The sequence below is a fragment of the Indicator indicator genome, chromosome 3, assembly GCF_027791375.1.
Source record: "Indicator indicator isolate 239-I01 chromosome 3, UM_Iind_1.1, whole genome shotgun sequence".
NCBI lineage: Eukaryota > Metazoa > Chordata > Aves > Piciformes > Indicatoridae > Indicator > Indicator indicator.
This window is the reverse complement of record NC_072012.1, coordinates 23035487-23053796: the sequence shown is the minus strand read 5'-3', so window position 1 is coordinate 23053796 and position 18310 is coordinate 23035487. Positions and strand designations below refer to the sequence as shown.

Genomic DNA, 18310 nt, shown 5'->3' with positions numbered 1-18310 from the left:
TGGGAATAGTAATTTTGTGTTCTTCCTGGTTGTTTCCCTGCAGCAAGACTCGGTTCCGCTGGATCCAGGAGAGCAGCTCCCACAAGAGCGTGCCTGCCTTCGGATTAGATGGCGTCTACATCTCTGAGCCTTGCCCCAACTACTGCAGTGGTCATGGGGACTGTGTCTCGGGGGTCTGCTTCTGTGATTTGGGATACACAGGTAAAACAACCCTTTTGAGGTGAGATTGCAGGGAGCGTTGGCTGAGTTAAAGCTGTAAAGCTGGCATCTTGTTTTTCCTCCCTGATATTCCAGACAAATATGTGGTGACATGGATTTCATGGGCTGCCAGCAAGAATCTTTTCATTTTGTTAAATAAAATTCAGCCCAGGAAACACAGAGCAGCTGAAGGCAGCAGACACTGGTGATATTTCTGGCAGACACAATCTTTGAACATCACTAGCTATAGGAATGGGAAGGGACTAGTGATAAAAGGGGAAACAAAATAATATGTTATAAACTAAAAAGTCTGCTTAAAAGCCTTTGGATCATCATCAAATGATTTGCTGTTGTTTTTGAATCCCCTGGCCATCAGATGGCACAGGACCAGGAGGGAACATATGTTCTGATAGGCCCTTCTGTGGAAAATTCTGCTCACTTTTGGTTTCAGGGGCTTTTATGCTGAAACACAAGAAAACTCCCACCTAAACTCAATGAGAAAGAACCCAGTGATTAACACAACTAGTTGCATGCAGCACTCTTTTCAGCCTTCCATAGCAGCAAAGCAATAAGGCAACATCTTTTGTTTACTTTGTTTAAAAGTCCACAAAACGATAATATTCTTTTGTGTACATAAAAAACCTTATCAACACAAAGCATGGCTGCTTTTCACCAAGTGAAATAAGCCATCTTAAAATTCTGAGGAATGGGACTTATTCTGCCTGTGGACGTCTGTAAAGCTGCTTTAAAACGGTTCCATACTGCTGCAGGGCATTTTATTAGAGAAATGCAATGCTTTGTCAGGTGTGGGTGCAACAGAACCAGCTGCCAGTGTACTGTCTGTGACCTTTACTCTGTTCAGTCTCACCAAAGGCTCTCCCCTTTTATTTTTTTTCTTGAAGCATCACATGGAACCTGTGTGTCTAATGTACCTAACCACAGTGAGATGTTCGACAGGTTTGAGAGGAAGCTAAGCCCTCTCTGGTACAAGATAACAGGAGGGCAGGTGGGGACAGGCTGTGGTGTGCTCAGTGACGGAAAATCTCTGTACTTCAATGGACCTGGCAAAAGGGAGGCGAGGACTGTTCCTCTGGACACCACGAACATCAGGTCAGTCCTCAGGGCTGCTTCTCACAATCATCTGTGTATTTTTTTGTTGTCTTCTCTCTGCCACTGCAAGTGTGAGAAGGTGAGAAACGTTCTTCTGGTAATAACAATCTGTACACGAAATTTTCATGGCAGAGAAATTCTTTAGTTGTTTATTCTGATGTACTGTCTCCCTGAGAGAGAATATTTAGATTAGGAACACTGGAATAGCAGTATTAAAAAAAGGAAATCCTTCTCCTTATGAGCAGATGTGTTGCATTCTATTCTAGATGTGGTCTTGAGAACACACAAAATACAAGACTCTGCCCATAGCTGGACAGAAAACTCCCTGTTCACTGACTGCCTTGCCAGATGCTGTGAATTAGTCCACTTGTCATAAGTGTTAAAAAATAGGATGTGAATTGTCTCTGTGTAGCCAAGAGGCTAACAAGCTTTCACCTCTCTCCCTGCTGCCACTCAATCCTGTGCTGCTGGTAGTAATTAGCTTTTTTCTCTCAAATTGTCTAATTGATTAATGTAATTAAGCTAAACAAAGGGCCATTAATTCTAATCGTTATTTAGCCTGGCATTTGCTGCTGCTTTGTCTAATCTCCTGAGGGATCACACACCTTGAAACCTTGCCCACCCTCCAGTTATATCAGTTAGCTCACTCAGAGATTTCTTCTGACAAACTGAGTAGGTGATAGCATGATTTGCTGCATGATTTGATTTGTGGGATGACTCAGCAAAGCCTCAAAGGCTCTTCATCTCCTTAGGGGTGCTGCAGGTTTGGGGACATTCTTAGCTGCTCCTTGGCACCAAGAAGAATACACCATCTTCCTTTCCTCTGTCCTCTGTGTGTCTGACAAATAAGTGAATAATTTATATAATTAGGTAAATTACTTACTAATGAAATTAAATTAATTGCTTGACAAATATGCTTTGGACAAGTTTGTGTTTGCACTGGAACTCTGGGAAGATCTAGGCACTTCTGTTCCACTGTCTTTTTAAGCCTCATTTTATTAATTCTGTGAAGCATGCTACATCATCAAGAAGTCTGTATTCAAACAGTGGGTTTGAGTTATTCCTTCTTTCCTGAAGAAATCTTTTTAGTAAAGAAAAGGATTTCCTTTAGCTTTAAGATTACTTTGAAACCACTTTCAATGCCAGATCTTCATATTTATAGCTTTCCCTTTTTTACAGAGAATGAACTATTTTAAAAGCCAGAATTCATAAAATACTGATCAATGCTCTTTCTTGACCTTTTTAATCTATTGTTGCTTCTGTTTTGTCATCTGGTGTCTTAAAACTGTCCTAAGAACATAACTGGCCAGAGGGACACCTGCTAAGAGCAACTAAGATCCCTCTTCTGAGCATGTGTTCACCATGTGAGCTGCTCTCCTGCTGCAACTGATTATTTGCCCCCCTTCCAAAAAATCAACATTTACTTTTTTTACAAGCAGCACAGTGAGCAGTTTAAATTCCTTGAACAATTCAAGCTTGAAGCCACATCCCTGGGCTGTTTATTAGCCAGAACAAACACCTTGGTCATCTCAAACACCAGTGGGACTAATATTGATTTTTTTGCTTTCTTCAGCCACCTGTGTGCTCAGGGCCAGTATCCACCTTCATGCTGCTTGACCAGAACACTGCTGCAGTAATTACCCCAGGTTGCTTTTTATGTTCAGAGGAGAGAATAGCTGCTTCAAAAGGGCAATACAGCTCAGCCTAAAACTGTGTCTAGCAACCAGTGCTTTGTATTCTGGAAGCATGTCTTTTTTTCATTAATTATAAGGCAATTTGGCTTGGCCACATGAAACTCAGAGGTTCAGCTTCAGACACCTACCTTAGAACAATGCATCCCACTTTAATGTTTGGGACCATCTGTAAAATTAACTGTTTTTACTAGAAGCAAACGCAAACTGTTTTTGATAGTGTAAGGGGTTAACTGAAAGACCCATATCCGAAAAAGAAAATAATTCCTCATCTTAGAATTCTTTTTTTCCATTATTGGAGCTCAAATTAACGTCACTTGAAAGAGGAGATTAGAGAGAAGGACTTTCTCCAATTTTGGTGTTACTTCTTGCATTCAATAATGCCTTGCATAGATTTGGGTTATCTTATTAGGGGTCATCTTAGCCCCTGCACAGTTATCTTTTACTGTTGGGAGGGGGGGACTGGCTAGGGAGTTTTGGTGATTTAGTAAACAGCAGGAAAATATGTGTTGAAAGACATACCATTAGATACATGGATCGAGGGTTGTGAATAGGAAGGCTGAACTGCAGTAGATTTTTAAGCTGCTTATTTTTCAGGTTAATAGTGTTTGCCCAGGCCTTTTAAGATCTCCTTTCATTAAATCAGGCATGGAAGAGCTAAAAACTGAAAAATATTGCAAGATATTAAAGTTTCTTTTTTATTTTGAATTCTTGCAGATCTGCCTATGCATATTGCCAGTCACCTTGCTTCAGTAGTTACAGCTTTTTGAATGTAAAGTGTACGTTTTATATAAGAATGTAAAGAGGAGTTGTTCTTTTTTGCAAGAAATACAAAGCCTCCTTTCTCCTTTGCCCTTCTCTTCCCAAAGGAGCAGGCTCCATGGGAGCTTGGTGCCCCAGGTTTGTCGTGTGCCAAAGATCTGACAGCCCAAGCTGTGTGGTGCTGCTCAGGGAAGCAGCTCAGCAGTGCACTGCCAAACTCAGGAGCCACGCTACGAGTACTGAAAACTAAAGATGGCTCCCTGGAGCCACATCCTGTGAAGCAGTGTTCAATGTTCACCACACACATGACATGCTGTTGTAATCTCAGCTTTATCTAGCCTGTTGTCTCCTCATTGCTTTATGTGACTGACTGCATTTGTTTTGACAGACATGAGGAGAATGTCCTATGACACTAAGAGAGTTGCACATATCAAAATTAGTTTCACCCAGGCCATCTTTTGGCTTCCACTTTGGATACCCCTGAAGCCTCTCCATCTCTTCTCTTTTGCATGGCCCAGTGCACCAAAGGCACACTTTCACCAGCGGTATTCCCATGCTTCTAACTGGCAATTCCATACCTGGATGCACCTTGGTTACTGATGAGCTACTGCCTCGCATTCTGAGGGCCAGTCCCTTGTGACACTCTTCACTACCTCTTCAGTGAGAGCATTTGCACACAGTGTCTTCCTGGCAGCTAGATAAAAACCATGATATTTGTAATTTATTTATTTGTGTTTCAAAGTGGTGACATCTGGCTTGATAGCTGACTTGGCTCCTGTCACTGCTGCAGACCCCTTTGCTAATGACTGCACAACCATCCCAGAGAGCTGCTCTGGGTCAGCCACTTACAGATCAGATGGGTTGATTCACTCTTCTGCACAAAGTGATGTTTTGTGGGTTTTTTGTTGTTTGTTTTTTTTCTTTTTACCAATATTTACACTGGGCAAATAAAAAAGATAATTTCATCATAGGACTGTAAATCTTTTCACCTCTGAGAGTGCTGTCTGGTGTTTTGTTGCCTGTTGAGACAACAAAGCTGCAGCAAAAAATAGGACACACCTGGATAAATAATGCAATACTGTGAGCTTGTCTATTCTTGAGCTACCTGTGGGGCTATAATATAAAGGAGACTGATGAGCATATTCAGGCTTGTCCTAGTCCCTTGGATGTACAAAACATTTCAGACAGGAGATACCAGTTTCAACAGCAGAACTGAGTTGTGTTGGTGTTTAGAATCATGACATTGCGTATGTAGCAGTGGCTGAAGGAAATTGGAGTTCTGTCTGCATTGTACTGGCTCTGGCTGTAATTTTGCAGTTAGTCTGCGATTTTACAGATGTCAATGCAAATTGGGACCAAACCCCCTAAAGCAAAGAGAGTTATCCTTCTGTGATTTATCCTTGAGTGATAAATCAAGCCTTGCTTCTTCACACAGAGATAAAAATAGGACTTAAAACTGAGAACTTACCTACAAGCAGTAGAATTACTGAAGCCTGGTTTCCTCAATTTTGCGTTCTTTTTTCCCTCAAAAGCCCTATTTAGCAATGACCCCACCTCACCCTGTGTGCTTCATGAGGACAGCCCCCAATACAAGTGACAGGCAGTTGCTTCCCCAAAAATACCACATTAGCAAGTACTCCAGTAGCCATTAACACAGCAGGCAGGCATCACCCTAAGTCAGAAACTGGCTAAGTAAATAGCATCATCAAGCTGCAGGTCTCAGCATGGGAACAAGTCCAGGTTCCCTGTTCTGTGCAGGAACAACCCATGAAGAAGGCATAGATGAGGGGACAATGACATTCTTGGTCATCTCAATGTTCTTTACGTTAGTTATGTCCAGGTAAAACTCAGATGTATGTTGGAGACATGCAGTGAAATTTGGTGAGTGAGCAGCAAGACATTAATTAATTGCTGTTGTGTAGCAAATAGCGTGCCTCTGAGAGGAATAGTGAACTACTCTGGCACCGCAGACCACAGATGAAAATACCAGGTCAGCAAGAATACTAGGGCACCACTGTATATTAGGAGAAAACCCAGAATATTTTGGATCACAAAGATGGGATAATTACTAATACATGTCTAGCTAAATAGGGATGTTCCAGGGGAATCCAAGGTTCTGTCAATATAACCAGTGACACTGTCTCAAAGGGATGTTGTGGGTTTAGAAAGACTGCAGAAAATTATTATGAGAAAAATCAAAGACCTGGAAAATCTTTCATGCAGAGAGACAAATGAAAAGGTTGTCATGGTTTGCAGTAGAAAGTGATAGAGAAGGTAGGAAGGTGATAAAAACAGGCTGCAGGAAAGGCAGACCAGGAACACTTTCCCCCCCATCTCATGGTGTAAGAACAAGAGGATATTCTGTTAAATCAAAATGTGTGAGTTCGTGTTCAGAGAGTCTGCTTCACAAAATGTCCCGTGAGTACTCTTGGCTGAAATCATTCACATCAAGAATTTAAGGACCAAAAAAGGAGCTGGTGGCTTAGTAAGGATATAATAATGTTATTAAAACTCTGGGATTTTATTTTAAAATTTAAACCTTTTCCAATTACAAGAGAGTCAGTGTAGAATCTGATGTAAGGGGCAGATTTGCTTGCTTTGGAGATTTTGCGGTTTTGGGTGAAAGCAGGAACTGCTGAATTCTGATGTCCAGTCCAACAAGACATTTACTAGGTACAGGATCAATAAACCACAGGGCCGTCTTCTGTCCATGGTCCTCTGCTGTTGACTATGGCCAAGCTTGGTTTCACTGGGAACATTACCTGGCCAATTACACCTAACTGCAAACACCACTTTAGTTAAGAGAGCACAGTTATCTTGACTGATCTAGTGCTATCAGAACATGATCACACTTCTCTTCTACCCCAATGTTTTTAACAGGCTAGTTCAATTTTATGCACAAATTGGAAGCAAGGCCGTTGGTAACTCCTGCAACAGACCAAGAGCCAGGAATGAAGGTAAAGCCTCTTTTCTTAACAGTAAGTTTTTGTGGTTTGGATTTTCTGCAGTGTTTTTGCCTTTTGCTGCCTTTAAAAAATCAAAGATTGTTTTATTTTTAGCATAAATCAATTACCTCAGCAGTTTTTGTACATGGTGAGAAAACTATTTCCTTTTTTTCCACCTTGTATTTATAAAGATTTCCACCAAACTTAATAGTGATCTGTCAGTAGAAGTAACTGCTGGGACCATTGTGGTTTAAGAAAGACAACATTTACAAGACTAAGTGTAGCATCTCTTATTAGACTACTTGGCAGTGTTGGAAAAAGGGTAAAGTTACAAGTACACAGGGCTTTCTTCAGGATGAAGTAAAAGGAATAAAATTCAAGTTCAGGATAAAGTGGGAAGCCTCTGTTTCTGGCCAGAAGAAGAGCTGTGTGCCTGGAAACCTGTTCAGCTTCTCAGCTACACCAGTGGGTGCAATAAAAGACTGCTTTCCAACTCAAGCTCATGTATGATTTACCCGAAATGTAAAAGTCTAAGAATGCAGCTAAAATATGTATCTAGTTTAAAGAAATTAATTTCTCCCAGATGTGTCCTTTCTTATTTTACCCACATGCTTAGAGTTATTGAGGAGGACAGCAGGTGATATTTGTGTTTGTGAAGGATCAGTTGAATTTTGGGAGCAGATTCCTCATGTAAAGTGGTCTAGTTGTGTGATGACAGACCACTAACACCGGGTAGATGAGAAAACTTTGTTTTCCTCTCAGTATAAATTATTTAACTTCAATGGACCGATTCCTGCTGCATGGCATTTACATTGATAACAATTCCCAGCTGCTGTCTTTCAGCACAGGTTATACAAGGGTTTGATGCTCCTCGCGTTTGCACCAATAGGACACAGCACCTCCATTATCTTTGAGCATACTAAAGTGTAAAAGAGTTTTACGAGAAGAAATACACACAAATGGTTCTCCTTTGTGTTATACCCTTTGATGAGCTTGCAAGTGACTTCACAATTCTGCTATTTGCCATACTGTGTGTTGGGTATGAAGACTAACTTAAATTATTTAAATATCACAATAATTACTTTTTAAGGATGCTGTAAGCTTGCACAGGTAGCATGAGCATCCAGAACTACCCTTACTGGGAGCCCAGCTGTCAGAGTTACAACATGGTGTCCAACATAAACTGCAAAGATACCTGACATAAATAAACACTGCCTGCATGAAGAAAGCCACGTTAATTCCTATCACTTCTGTCGTACCATCACTAGTTTACTGAGGATGTGAAAGATTTATCTTCTGTGTTTGGTGAAGACAAACAAGATAATGTATGGCAGCTGGTGAGCCCACACGACCCATGGAGTAGGACTTCATCTCTCAAAATGGTCCTAGACCAAGAGATGACAAAGGCGTAGGGGAGATGCCAAAAGTCAGGTGCATCAGACAGAGGTTGGCAATGCCCGAGTGCAGGCTGGAGAGCTGCCCCTCTTTGTTCTGTGCAGTTGGACTAACTGCCTTTCTTCCTTTTAAACACAGGGCTTGTTGTTCAATACACAAATGACAATGGGATCACCTGGCACTTGCTGCGGGAGCTGGATTTCATGTCATACCTGGAGCCCCAGGTGGTCTCCATAGACTTACCTCGGGAGGCTAAGACCCCTGCCACTGCCTTCCGCTGGTGGCAGCCACAACACGGTAAGCAAGACGCCATCCTAAAGCTTCATTAAGCAGCTTTATACAGTCCATTTGTGACTGCTGCTCTGTGTGGGCAAGTTCTGCAGGAACCTCAGCTTGACACAGACACGTGGTAAGCAGCTGGGTGCTGGAAGAGCATTCTTAGGCTTTCCTCAGTCACCCTGCAGATGTGAGTTTCTTTTATAGCACCAAGCAGAAGAATTGACTGAAGAGCAGAACTTTTGAAGTTTAAAGCAAAGACACTGACAGCTAACAGAGGGGAGGGGAAAAATATTACACAGAGAAGCCTAAATAAGATTAGAGAATTTACCTGAGTGTACAGAGAGCTGGGATGTAAAATTCCTTACTCATTTTATCTTTTCTGTTTTGGAAGAGAAGACATAACTTGGCCTTGATTCTGCCTACCTGGTGGCTCCCATCTCACTGTCTTAATAACATATTCTAAAACAGGACCTGCCACTTTTGGTGTCCCAGCACCCTGCTCCCCTGACTTCTGCTGCACTCCAAAGCCCGTTCAGCCACTTCGCACATCCTCAGCTGAAAGTAGAACACTGCTGCTGACTGATGGCTCCAGCTGTGTGGGGCACATTGTCACTGTGAAAAGTGTCCTGATTAAGTGTCTCACCTTTGTGCAAGGCAGCCAGCTACTGCATCCCTGCTAAGGTGATATTCAGAAATATAGCAAAGTGCATTTTAAGAGCAGCTCTCTTGGGAGCAAAGCACAGAGCTTGCATTCAGGCAATTATGGCATGTGGCTTCTTGGATCCCATTTGTGCATTTTCTTGCAATGTATGTGCTGGAGTTAGTTGTCTTCACTAGACAAGAGAGCAGACAAGGCAAGAGGAGTGTCAAGAAGCCAGTTCATTTGGGAAGAATGCTGAGCAGCACCTGGTTCACCACAGACCATCATTCTGACACAGTTGTTTGCGCTGGAGAGCAGTGCAGTGCCAGACCTATTGCTCCCCACCTGTTGTCCTTCCTGTGGCCACTAGCTCGAGGGTACCTGGCTGGAATATGTCCCTGCTGAGAACTGCAACTGTGAGATCACCTAATGGCAGTCCTGTGGCTCCCAGTAAGAGTGAAAGTTTATGACTGAAGTTTGAAATACCACCTTCTATACCAGCACCCATAGGCGACAACCACTCCTCACTATACATATTAGCTCCTTCACAGACTGTCTTCTCTCTGCCATAATGCAGTGCAGAGTGGCCTTGTCAGCCATATGTCTTGCTCCTCACAGCAGCAAGACAAAAATTCTGGCACATCACTGTGAGATCACAATTTATTACCAAGACTACTTCTTCTCCTGTGAGGGCAACGATTGCACAGTATGATGGTGTTTTCAGCATGCCAGTAGAAAGGTGAACTGAAGTGAAGGGCTAGTGACGATCATGAACTGAGATACCTGTAGGCTGGAGAGCAAGAGAAGACAGGTTTCCAGGAAGGAGAAGGTGAAGATCATTCCTATGAATATCACCTGTATCAAAGGCCTTCAGTATTTTCCTTTGTGTACTGTAATCTTCCATACAAAAAACTCTTCCATACTTTGGGAATTAAACAGAGGCCTTTCTGATTTAGCTGTGGGGAATGGCAGGAAGGTTGTGACCCATGAAATAGAAATCCCCAATCTAAGGGCTCAGGGAGTGTCTCATTCAAACATAGAAGAGCATATGATGACTAAGACACTGAAGCCTGAAAAGTGAAGAGGGAGATGCCTACAATTATCTGGAACAGGAACATACTCTCAAGTCCAGGTGCAATCCTGAGCAATGTTCTAGCCTTGTCTAACAGCTCTCAGTCTACATGGCTGAGAACTGCTCACTGCGTTAACACAAGATATGGCCATAAAATGATAACTTACAGTTCTCTAACCTTCCTCTCTTGCTTTATATAGGGAAGCATTCCGCTCAGTGGGCTTTGGATGATGTCCTTATAGGGATGAACGACAGCTCTCAGACTGGCTTCCAGGATAAATTTGATGGATCTGTGGATTTGCAAGCAAGCTGGTACAGAATACAAGGAGGTCAAGTAGACATCGACTGCCTGTCTATGGATACAGCTCTGATGTTCAGTGAAAACATTGGTATGTATCAACAAATCCTGCTACATTTGTGTGAGCCTAGTTTATAAATTATGGAGAAATTCAGGTCTAGAGTAACCTGCAGGGAAGAGAAGGCTGAAAAAATGTGAAAATACAGGTAACAAGTTTGAATAGCAGTACTGAAGCCAAAGGCACAAGATACACTCTTTTCTGTTGTTGTTGCTTCTCTCTCCTTTCTTAGGAAAACCTCGTTATGCTGAGACTTGGGACTTCCATGTGTCAGCCTCCACTTTCTTGCAGTTTGAGCTGAGCATGGGTTGCAGCAAGCCCTACAGCAATTCCCACAGCATTCACCTGCAGTACTCTCTAAACAATGGGAGAGATTGGCACCTGGTGACCGAGGAGTGTGTGCCCCCAACTATTGGCTGTCAGCAGTACACCGAGAGCTCCATCTACACTTCAGAAAGATTCCAAAACTGGAAGAGAATTACAGTCTACCTCCCACCCTCCACCAAGTGAGCACTGCTCTTCTGGCTGCTTAGCATTGGACAGATTTTGCTGATCTAATTTGAGCAAACATCCTCCAGCCTGAGAATTTTCTACATGTCTTTTGAATGATTAAATATGTGTTGTCACACCATCAGAATTTTAAATGTCCCTTCAAAACAGTTCATCAGATAAAACTTGAGCTGCAGGAACTTAATGAACAACTTCAGATGAATGAATTCTGAAGTCTTGCCTATGACAGCAAGAACAGGAATGCTAAGACAAGCTTTTCTAACATTTACACAGTAAGAAGCAAGACCTAATGCTCTGACCCATCCTTTCATATCAAAGTATTTTCTGTCATTTCACATAACTTGTCATCCAGTCTTTAGCCATCTTAGTCATGGGAGTCAGCAAGTCAAAATGCATGTTACTGGATGTGCCACCTCCACCCTTTTGACCCAGAGGAGACTTCTGCCTGCCTCCTGGTGCTATCACATGGTTGTAAATGGATGTGGCAGATATGCTGGCATCCATCTCTCCAAACACATCCCTGCTCTAGTTCAGAAATAAAAGACGGTGCTATTGTTTACTGCTGACCAGAACAGTTCTGTAATTCTGCCAAGCACCCTACCCATTCCCTCTGTGAATGTCACCACCCAGCAAAAAAAAGCAGTAAAAGTGGACACACAGTAATAAACAGATTGGGACTGGGGTTCACATCCTGGTTTCTAATTCCATAGTTCCCCCCAGGACAACATGTATTTTCTTGCAAAGAATCTTCTTCACAGGTATGATATCCTGATCCTGTCAAAGTCTGAGAGCAATTCTCTGTGCCTTGTCCACAGTATATTTCCTATGTTGGAACACATAGCAATACAATAGATGGTTTTTCCAAAACACTTCCTTCACCTGAAGCTGATGAGGTGGTCAGCAGTCAGCACTGTGTATGGATGTGGCTCTTGGTGCAAGTACATAGGCATACATACATATACAAACAGGTATAATCATTGGGCTTTCTTTACACAATGCTTAGTATGGGCAAAATTTCTTTACTTCCTGCTTCACTGTAGTAATTATATTTTAACTCTGCTAGAAACACACGGAACTGTTGAGTGCTAAGGTAGCTCACTGTTTCTGCTCAGTCACTTTGCCGACCAGCAAGAATCCCAGCAATGTCCTTTCTTGGTTTTCACTTTGGGCACCTTTCTTTAGAGCCTGATGGAATTTTCCTTAAAAACTTACCTGAGGAACTGGAACTTCCCCATCCAAGGAGTCATGCATATCAATGAGCTTTTCTTCTCCTGAAGCCTGCGAGATTTTCTTTACTGTTTAGTACTTTATGGAATAGACATTTTGAAGCTTGAAACACATACCTTCTATTTGTTCTAGCTCTCCCAGGACACGGTTCAGGTGGATTCAGTACAACTATGCTTCTGGTGTTGATTCTTGGGCTATTGACAATGTGGTGCTGGCTACAGGATGCCCTTGGATGTGCTCTGGCCACGGCATCTGCGATACAGGTCATTGTGTGTAAGTAGCATCCTGTTTAACCTGCTTCATAGGAAGGATTTGGTGCTGTATCTAGGCCATATGGATAACACCTTTTCCTCCCAATTTGTTGCTAGGTGTGACAGAGGCTTTGGAGGTCCATACTGCGTCCCTGTAATTCCTCTGCCGGCTGTCCTGAAGGATGATTTCAATGGTAACTTACATCCAGACCTCTGGCCTGAGGTCTATGGTGCTGAGAGGGGAAACCTGAATGGTGACACCATCAAGTCCGGAACAGCTCTCATTTTCAAAGGGGTCAGAGACTACTTATATTGAAAAAAATTAAAAAGAACAAAAAAACCCCAGCAGAGCTAAAAATAAAAAGTACATTTTTGTTGTTTTCCTTCATATGTTTACATCAATGTCTTTAGGCTAGAATTTCATCTTTTCCTTTTTCCTGTCTTCTCCTGCCTGTGGCATGTACCATGTTTGTCACAGGTGGTTTTGGTGAACAAAGGGCTTTCTTCAGTTTCTTGGCTGTTACTTTTATTTGAGGGATGCATTTCTCCTTAGCTTGGGTTCAATTTCTTTATATGCCTTAAATCACTTATCACAGGATGTGAATTATCTAAAACTTGGATTGGTTGTTCCTGCAGGTTATTTCCCTGGGGAAATGGGTCTGAAAAAGAGGGAAGCTCTGAGAGGTGGTTTGCCTGATCTCTGCAGAACAGGGACCAGCTCTGGCCCCAGGATCCACACAACTTTGAGCTCTTCTATAGAGATGGACAGAACCTTAGGGGGTCACTGTGAGGTTTCCTGTCTGCTCCCTTTACTTACTTCTCTAAGACAAGAGGTTGCCCAAGAAAAGGGTATTTGTAAAGAATATTTTTTGAGGCACAGAAAAGAGCTCCTGAGAGGAGTCTTCCTGCCTAGGAGTTAGAGTGTTTGGCTACTGTACACTTTACCAAAAAAATGTCTGTAGAAGCTTGGACTCAGTGTCTGAGTAAGCCAGTGCTTGTGGATCAGGTCACATCCCAGTGACTCACAGCATGAACTGAAGGATCTGTGCCTGTGTCTGTACCTAGCCATGTAGCTGTGCCTCTGGTGGTGACTTGCACCATTTCTGTTGCTATGGGTCACTCTACCAAAGCTGCTGCTGTCCTCATCTTCTGCCTGGGAGAAGGAGTGGGACAGAACTAATCTCTTGCTGCCAGCAGCAGTCAGTAAGACAACATCCAAACAATAGTAAGTTTCAGAGCACCTTCAGTAATGGGACCTGTGATTCACACTATGTGTTCTGTGTTTGCAGGAAGGACTGAGAATGCTTGTATCAAGAGATCTAGACTGCACCAATACTGTGTACATCCAGTTTTCTTTCAAATTCATTGCCAAAGGTAAGATCACTGTTGATTACCTATCACTCATCTAGCTTTCATCTAGCTTTATTCTTACCTAGCAGCATCACAGAAAAGGATATGGATTTACATTTTCAACTTCAGTGTACATGATCATCAGTTAACAGTAAATGTGGGAATTTGTTTGAGATTCTGCATCATCTACCTTGCTCCCAGGCTCTCCCTAAATACCTATCTTAGCCAAATCTCTGTATGGGCAAGTGAAAATGCAGCTTTTTCTGAATTAAGTTTGATTCCTTTAATAATGATTGAATCACATATGTTTGCCTCTTTACTAGTACTTTATGGAAAAGAGAGAGAACAGTAACAGCCAAAAGTGTAACATGCTCAAAAACCATTAACATGCCAAATGTTTTATATTGTAAAGCAAAATCTTTGTGAAGATTTCTTTTATCTTTAAAATATTTCTACGTGTGATCCTTGCCAAGATGTTAAAAAACACAGTGAGTGTTATTCTGAAAGGCAGGAGTAGCCAAAGGCTGAAGTCTGGACTTTGACACATGATCCACAAGAGGTAAAGCAAAGAAACTCAAAGAGAAATCTTTTCTCCTTAAACCTGTGTCTTGCTAGCCTTAGGTTGGATCCAGGCCCCAACAGGCTCCCTAATCTTGAATGTAAATTAAGCATTAAGAGCAGTGTGTTGTTTATTCTTAATTGCCACAGCCAAGCTTAAGTCAGCTCCTGACTGCAGATGTCTCCTCCTTGCTCTGCTGCAGATGCAGTGGTTGAAGAGAGGCTTTGTGCTGGAGCAGAATGGAGCAGGACTATGCACATCAGCAAACTTGGTTAATTTAAGAACTAAATGTGGGAGAAACTTGCACAGTAATGCATAAGGCAGGAATGACCAAACTGTCTTAGTCCTTTTCCGCTGCTAGTTTCTGCCCTTAGATTGAGTTTTTGAGGATATGCCACACTATGGTGGGAGTGAAGAGTATCAGTTTGAGTGAGAGCTCAGCTCACAGATACCATCACTCAGGTGCTGATGTTCCTGGTCAGCAAGTCAGTCAGGGGCCAAACATACACTGTGGTCTGAGCTTGTACAAGGTAACCAGCATAAAGTGTGAGTGCTGGGCTCTGATCAGGATATGTTAGCAGCTAAGAGCGTTCATGGACACTTTAAAGCTTTAATAAAAAAAGATGAAACTGTTAATCAGAAAATTCAAATTTTACTCTCAGTTCTACCACTGATTTTTAGGCCCAGCTTAAAGCACAGAATATTGCTTTTGTTGTTGTTGTTAAAACATGCTAATAAAGATCCTCAGCACTTAATTTCTGGGCATGAATATGCTCATATCAGTGTCTGCAGTTGGAGCCATAAACTATAACTTTGTGAGGATAAGGATTGGGTCTTTACCTGTAAGTGCTATGGATGATGATGATAATGTCTGGTACCTGGGAGAAACAAACAAATGCTGAATTACTGAAAAATATCTGTGGCAGAAGGAGCCGGTTTGCTCTAATCTAATAAACTAAAACCCCGAGATAGTTTCTTATCTAGGTAATGAGCTGTGGCCATAGATATAATGAACAGCAACGTAAAGTCAGCCCCTAATTCCTTAGCATTTTGCAGACAGGCAAGGAAGGGCAAGCAGAGGAAGAGGTGTCTCTATGATATACAGCTTAAGCTGCTGTTAAAGAAAGCCCAGGTTCTGTAGTAGATGTCAGAGTAACCTAATTGTATTTATCCTTGAAGGAGTGCTCTTGAGAGTGTGCTTTTTAGGGCTGGATTACAATGAACATAAATGCATGTCCTCTCTGCTGCAGGCACTCCAGAGAGGTCTCATTCCATCCTGCTGCAATATTCCATCAACGGTGGCATCACTTGGCACCTAATAGATGAGTTTTACTTCACACAGACCACAGATGTCCTCTTCATTAACGTTCCTCTACCCTATGCAGCCCAAAGCAACGCGACACGATTCAGGCTCTGGCAACCTTACAACAATGGTAAGGAAGAGACACCCGTGGGACTCCAGGTCCACACTTGCACAGCTCAGCCTCTGTAGGAGGCAAGATATTTGAACTCAACAATAACAGAGGCTCTTACACCATTTTTCCTTATATTTGACCTCTTCAATTATATTTATCACAGGATTGTGTTTACTGTTCTTATAAAGTTGATGTATGCCTCAAAGTGAAAGTACTTTAACCTAATAACCCTTGACTGTATGCAGAAGACTCTCAGCTTTGGTTCTGGAGGAACTGGGAAAACAAGCAACACCGATAAAGTTAATTGTACTCAGATTCTTCTCATCATTTTTAATGGACATGATTCTTGTTTACATCAAGGCCCCATAAGAATACTCCAATTACACTAAAGTGTCCCAAGTGTAAATGGGAACTGGTTCTACCTTGCTCAGAATTAACTAGGCATTAAAAACCCATTTAGAAAGAGAATGTAGTAAGCAGTTGATGTTTTGATTAAATTGTAAAGGACTATAGAAAGCTGAAAAAGAAACACATTGTTCCTCCTGATTACAGGAGATGTGCCATCTGAAGGAAGCTCTGGCTCCTTTCTGCTCTCAGTTATTCTGAGCATGTCTCTTAGCAGGAGCTGACGTTAAGGGCATTAAAGAATTCTTACTATCACTTAGACACAGTGATACAGCAATTATTTATTCTATACAGACACATGCCTAGCACACATCTAACAAAAAAAATCCAAATCCAGTCCTAAGAACCTAGTTACAGTTCGGTCTTCTGATGAGTCCTGCCTGAAACATTTAACTAAGTATCTTTTAAAGACATCATCCTTAAGTCAGAATTTTATTTGAAAGAAGCCTTTTAGTTTTCATTGAACAGAAACTCCTTTAGATAGATGGGAAAAACAGTGGAACAAAAGATCTGGCAATATAACGCTTCCTTGCCAGTTTTAAAGCTCCAATTGCCCAACTTACCTGAATTTGTAATCCATTGTAGGGAAGGTCAGAGTTTTCTTCTGTCTTAAAGAGCTCTTGCCAGGCTAACACAAACTGCTGAGTGTAAGGAAAAAAGTGTAGAATGAAATCATGGTTCAGGCTGCTTGGGCTTTACAGTTAACTGCTCATGTTGATGCTTCTAGGACTTGGGAGTGCTGGCTGATGAGAAGGTATGACAGTATATCAGAGGTTGGAAAGAGATCATCAGGTCCAACCCCCCTGCCAGAGCAGGATCACTTAGGGTAGTTTGCACAGGAATGCATCCAGGTGGGTTTTCAAAGTCTCCAGAGAAGGAGACTCCACAACCCCCCTGGGCAGCCTGTTCCAGTGCTCTGTCACCCTCAGTGTAAAGAAGTTTCTCCTCATGTTGAGCTGAAATCTTCCATGTTCTAGTTTGAACCCATTGTTCCTTATCTTATCACTGTGAACCACCCAAAAGAGCCTGGCCCCCTCCACTTGACACCCACTCCTCAGATATTTATAGACATTGATCAGATCCCCTCTCAGACTTCTCTTCTCAAGACAAAATAGCCCCAGGGCTCTCAGTCTCTCTTCATAGAGGAGATGCTCAAGTCCCCTAATCATCCTCGTGGCTCTCCATTGGATTCTCTCCAGCAGGTCTCTGTCTCTCTTGAACTGGGCCAGGTCACCATGAGCCAGCAATGCACACTTGCAGCCCAGAAAGCCAAGCATGTTCTGGGCTGCATCAAAAGCAGCATGGGCAGCAGGTCATGGGAGGTGATTGCGCCCTCTGTTCCACTCTTCTGAGATCCCACCTGGAGTATTGTGTCCAGCTCTGGAGCCTCCAACACAAGAACATGGAACTGTTAGAGTGGGTCCAGAGGAGACCATGAAGGTGATCAGAGGGCTGGAGCACCTCTCCTGTGGAGAGAAGGCTCAGGGGAGACCTTAGAGCAGCCTTTCAGTATTTGGAGGGGGCTACAGAATGGCTGGGAAAGGACTGTTTACAAAGGTTTCTGTTCAGCTTTCAGAGAGTCTCCTCTCGCAGGCAAGAGACTAGAGGCTGACGTGCTGGTGTTGAATATCAGCAGCAGATTCAACTGGCTAGACCCATGGCAGCGTGTGGTGATAAGAGAAGAGGTGATAGCAGAAGATGGAAGAAAGTAGATTTAGATTCAACATTTGAAAGAAATTCTTCAGCCTAAGGGTGGTGAGGCACTGGAAGAGCTGCCCACAGAAGTGCTTGGGGGCTCCTGCCCTGGATATGGTCAAAGCCAGGCTGGATGGCACCTTTGGCAATTTCTTGTAGTAGGTGTTCCTGTCCATGTCAGGGCAGTTGGTATTAAATGATCTTTAAGGTCTCTTCCAACCGAAACCATTCTATGATGATTCTATGATTCTTTACTAAGGATGGCACTGCTGCCAGAGTTTCAAAGTAAATGTGATTTAAACAGAAGGTAATTGTTCAACACAGGTTTTTCACTCTTCAGTTTGCTGTGACCTGTACAAATTTTAGAGTAATAAAAGTTAATTGTTTAGGATTGTGCTGCAGAGCAGTATGGGGAATGAAAATAGTGAAGCCACGTTTTCATCACTCTTT

At 42.4% G+C, this 18310-nt stretch overlaps 1 protein-coding gene across 1 annotated transcript in view; it reads left to right on the top strand.

Moving 5' to 3' along the window:
* Window positions 1-18310, top strand: part of RELN (reelin) — a 262132-nt gene that overhangs the window by 201225 nt on the left and 42597 nt on the right. Inside the window, exons 29-38 of the mRNA XM_054399823.1 lie at window positions 44-201; window positions 1101-1308; window positions 6642-6718; window positions 8240-8398; window positions 10293-10481; window positions 10681-10954; window positions 12318-12458; window positions 12554-12731; window positions 13726-13810; window positions 15596-15778. Coding sequence (XP_054255798.1) covers window positions 44-201; window positions 1101-1308; window positions 6642-6718; window positions 8240-8398; window positions 10293-10481; window positions 10681-10954; window positions 12318-12458; window positions 12554-12731; window positions 13726-13810; window positions 15596-15778 — 1652 coding nt within the window. The remainder of the gene's footprint in view (window positions 1-43; window positions 202-1100; window positions 1309-6641; window positions 6719-8239; window positions 8399-10292; window positions 10482-10680; window positions 10955-12317; window positions 12459-12553; window positions 12732-13725; window positions 13811-15595; window positions 15779-18310) is intronic.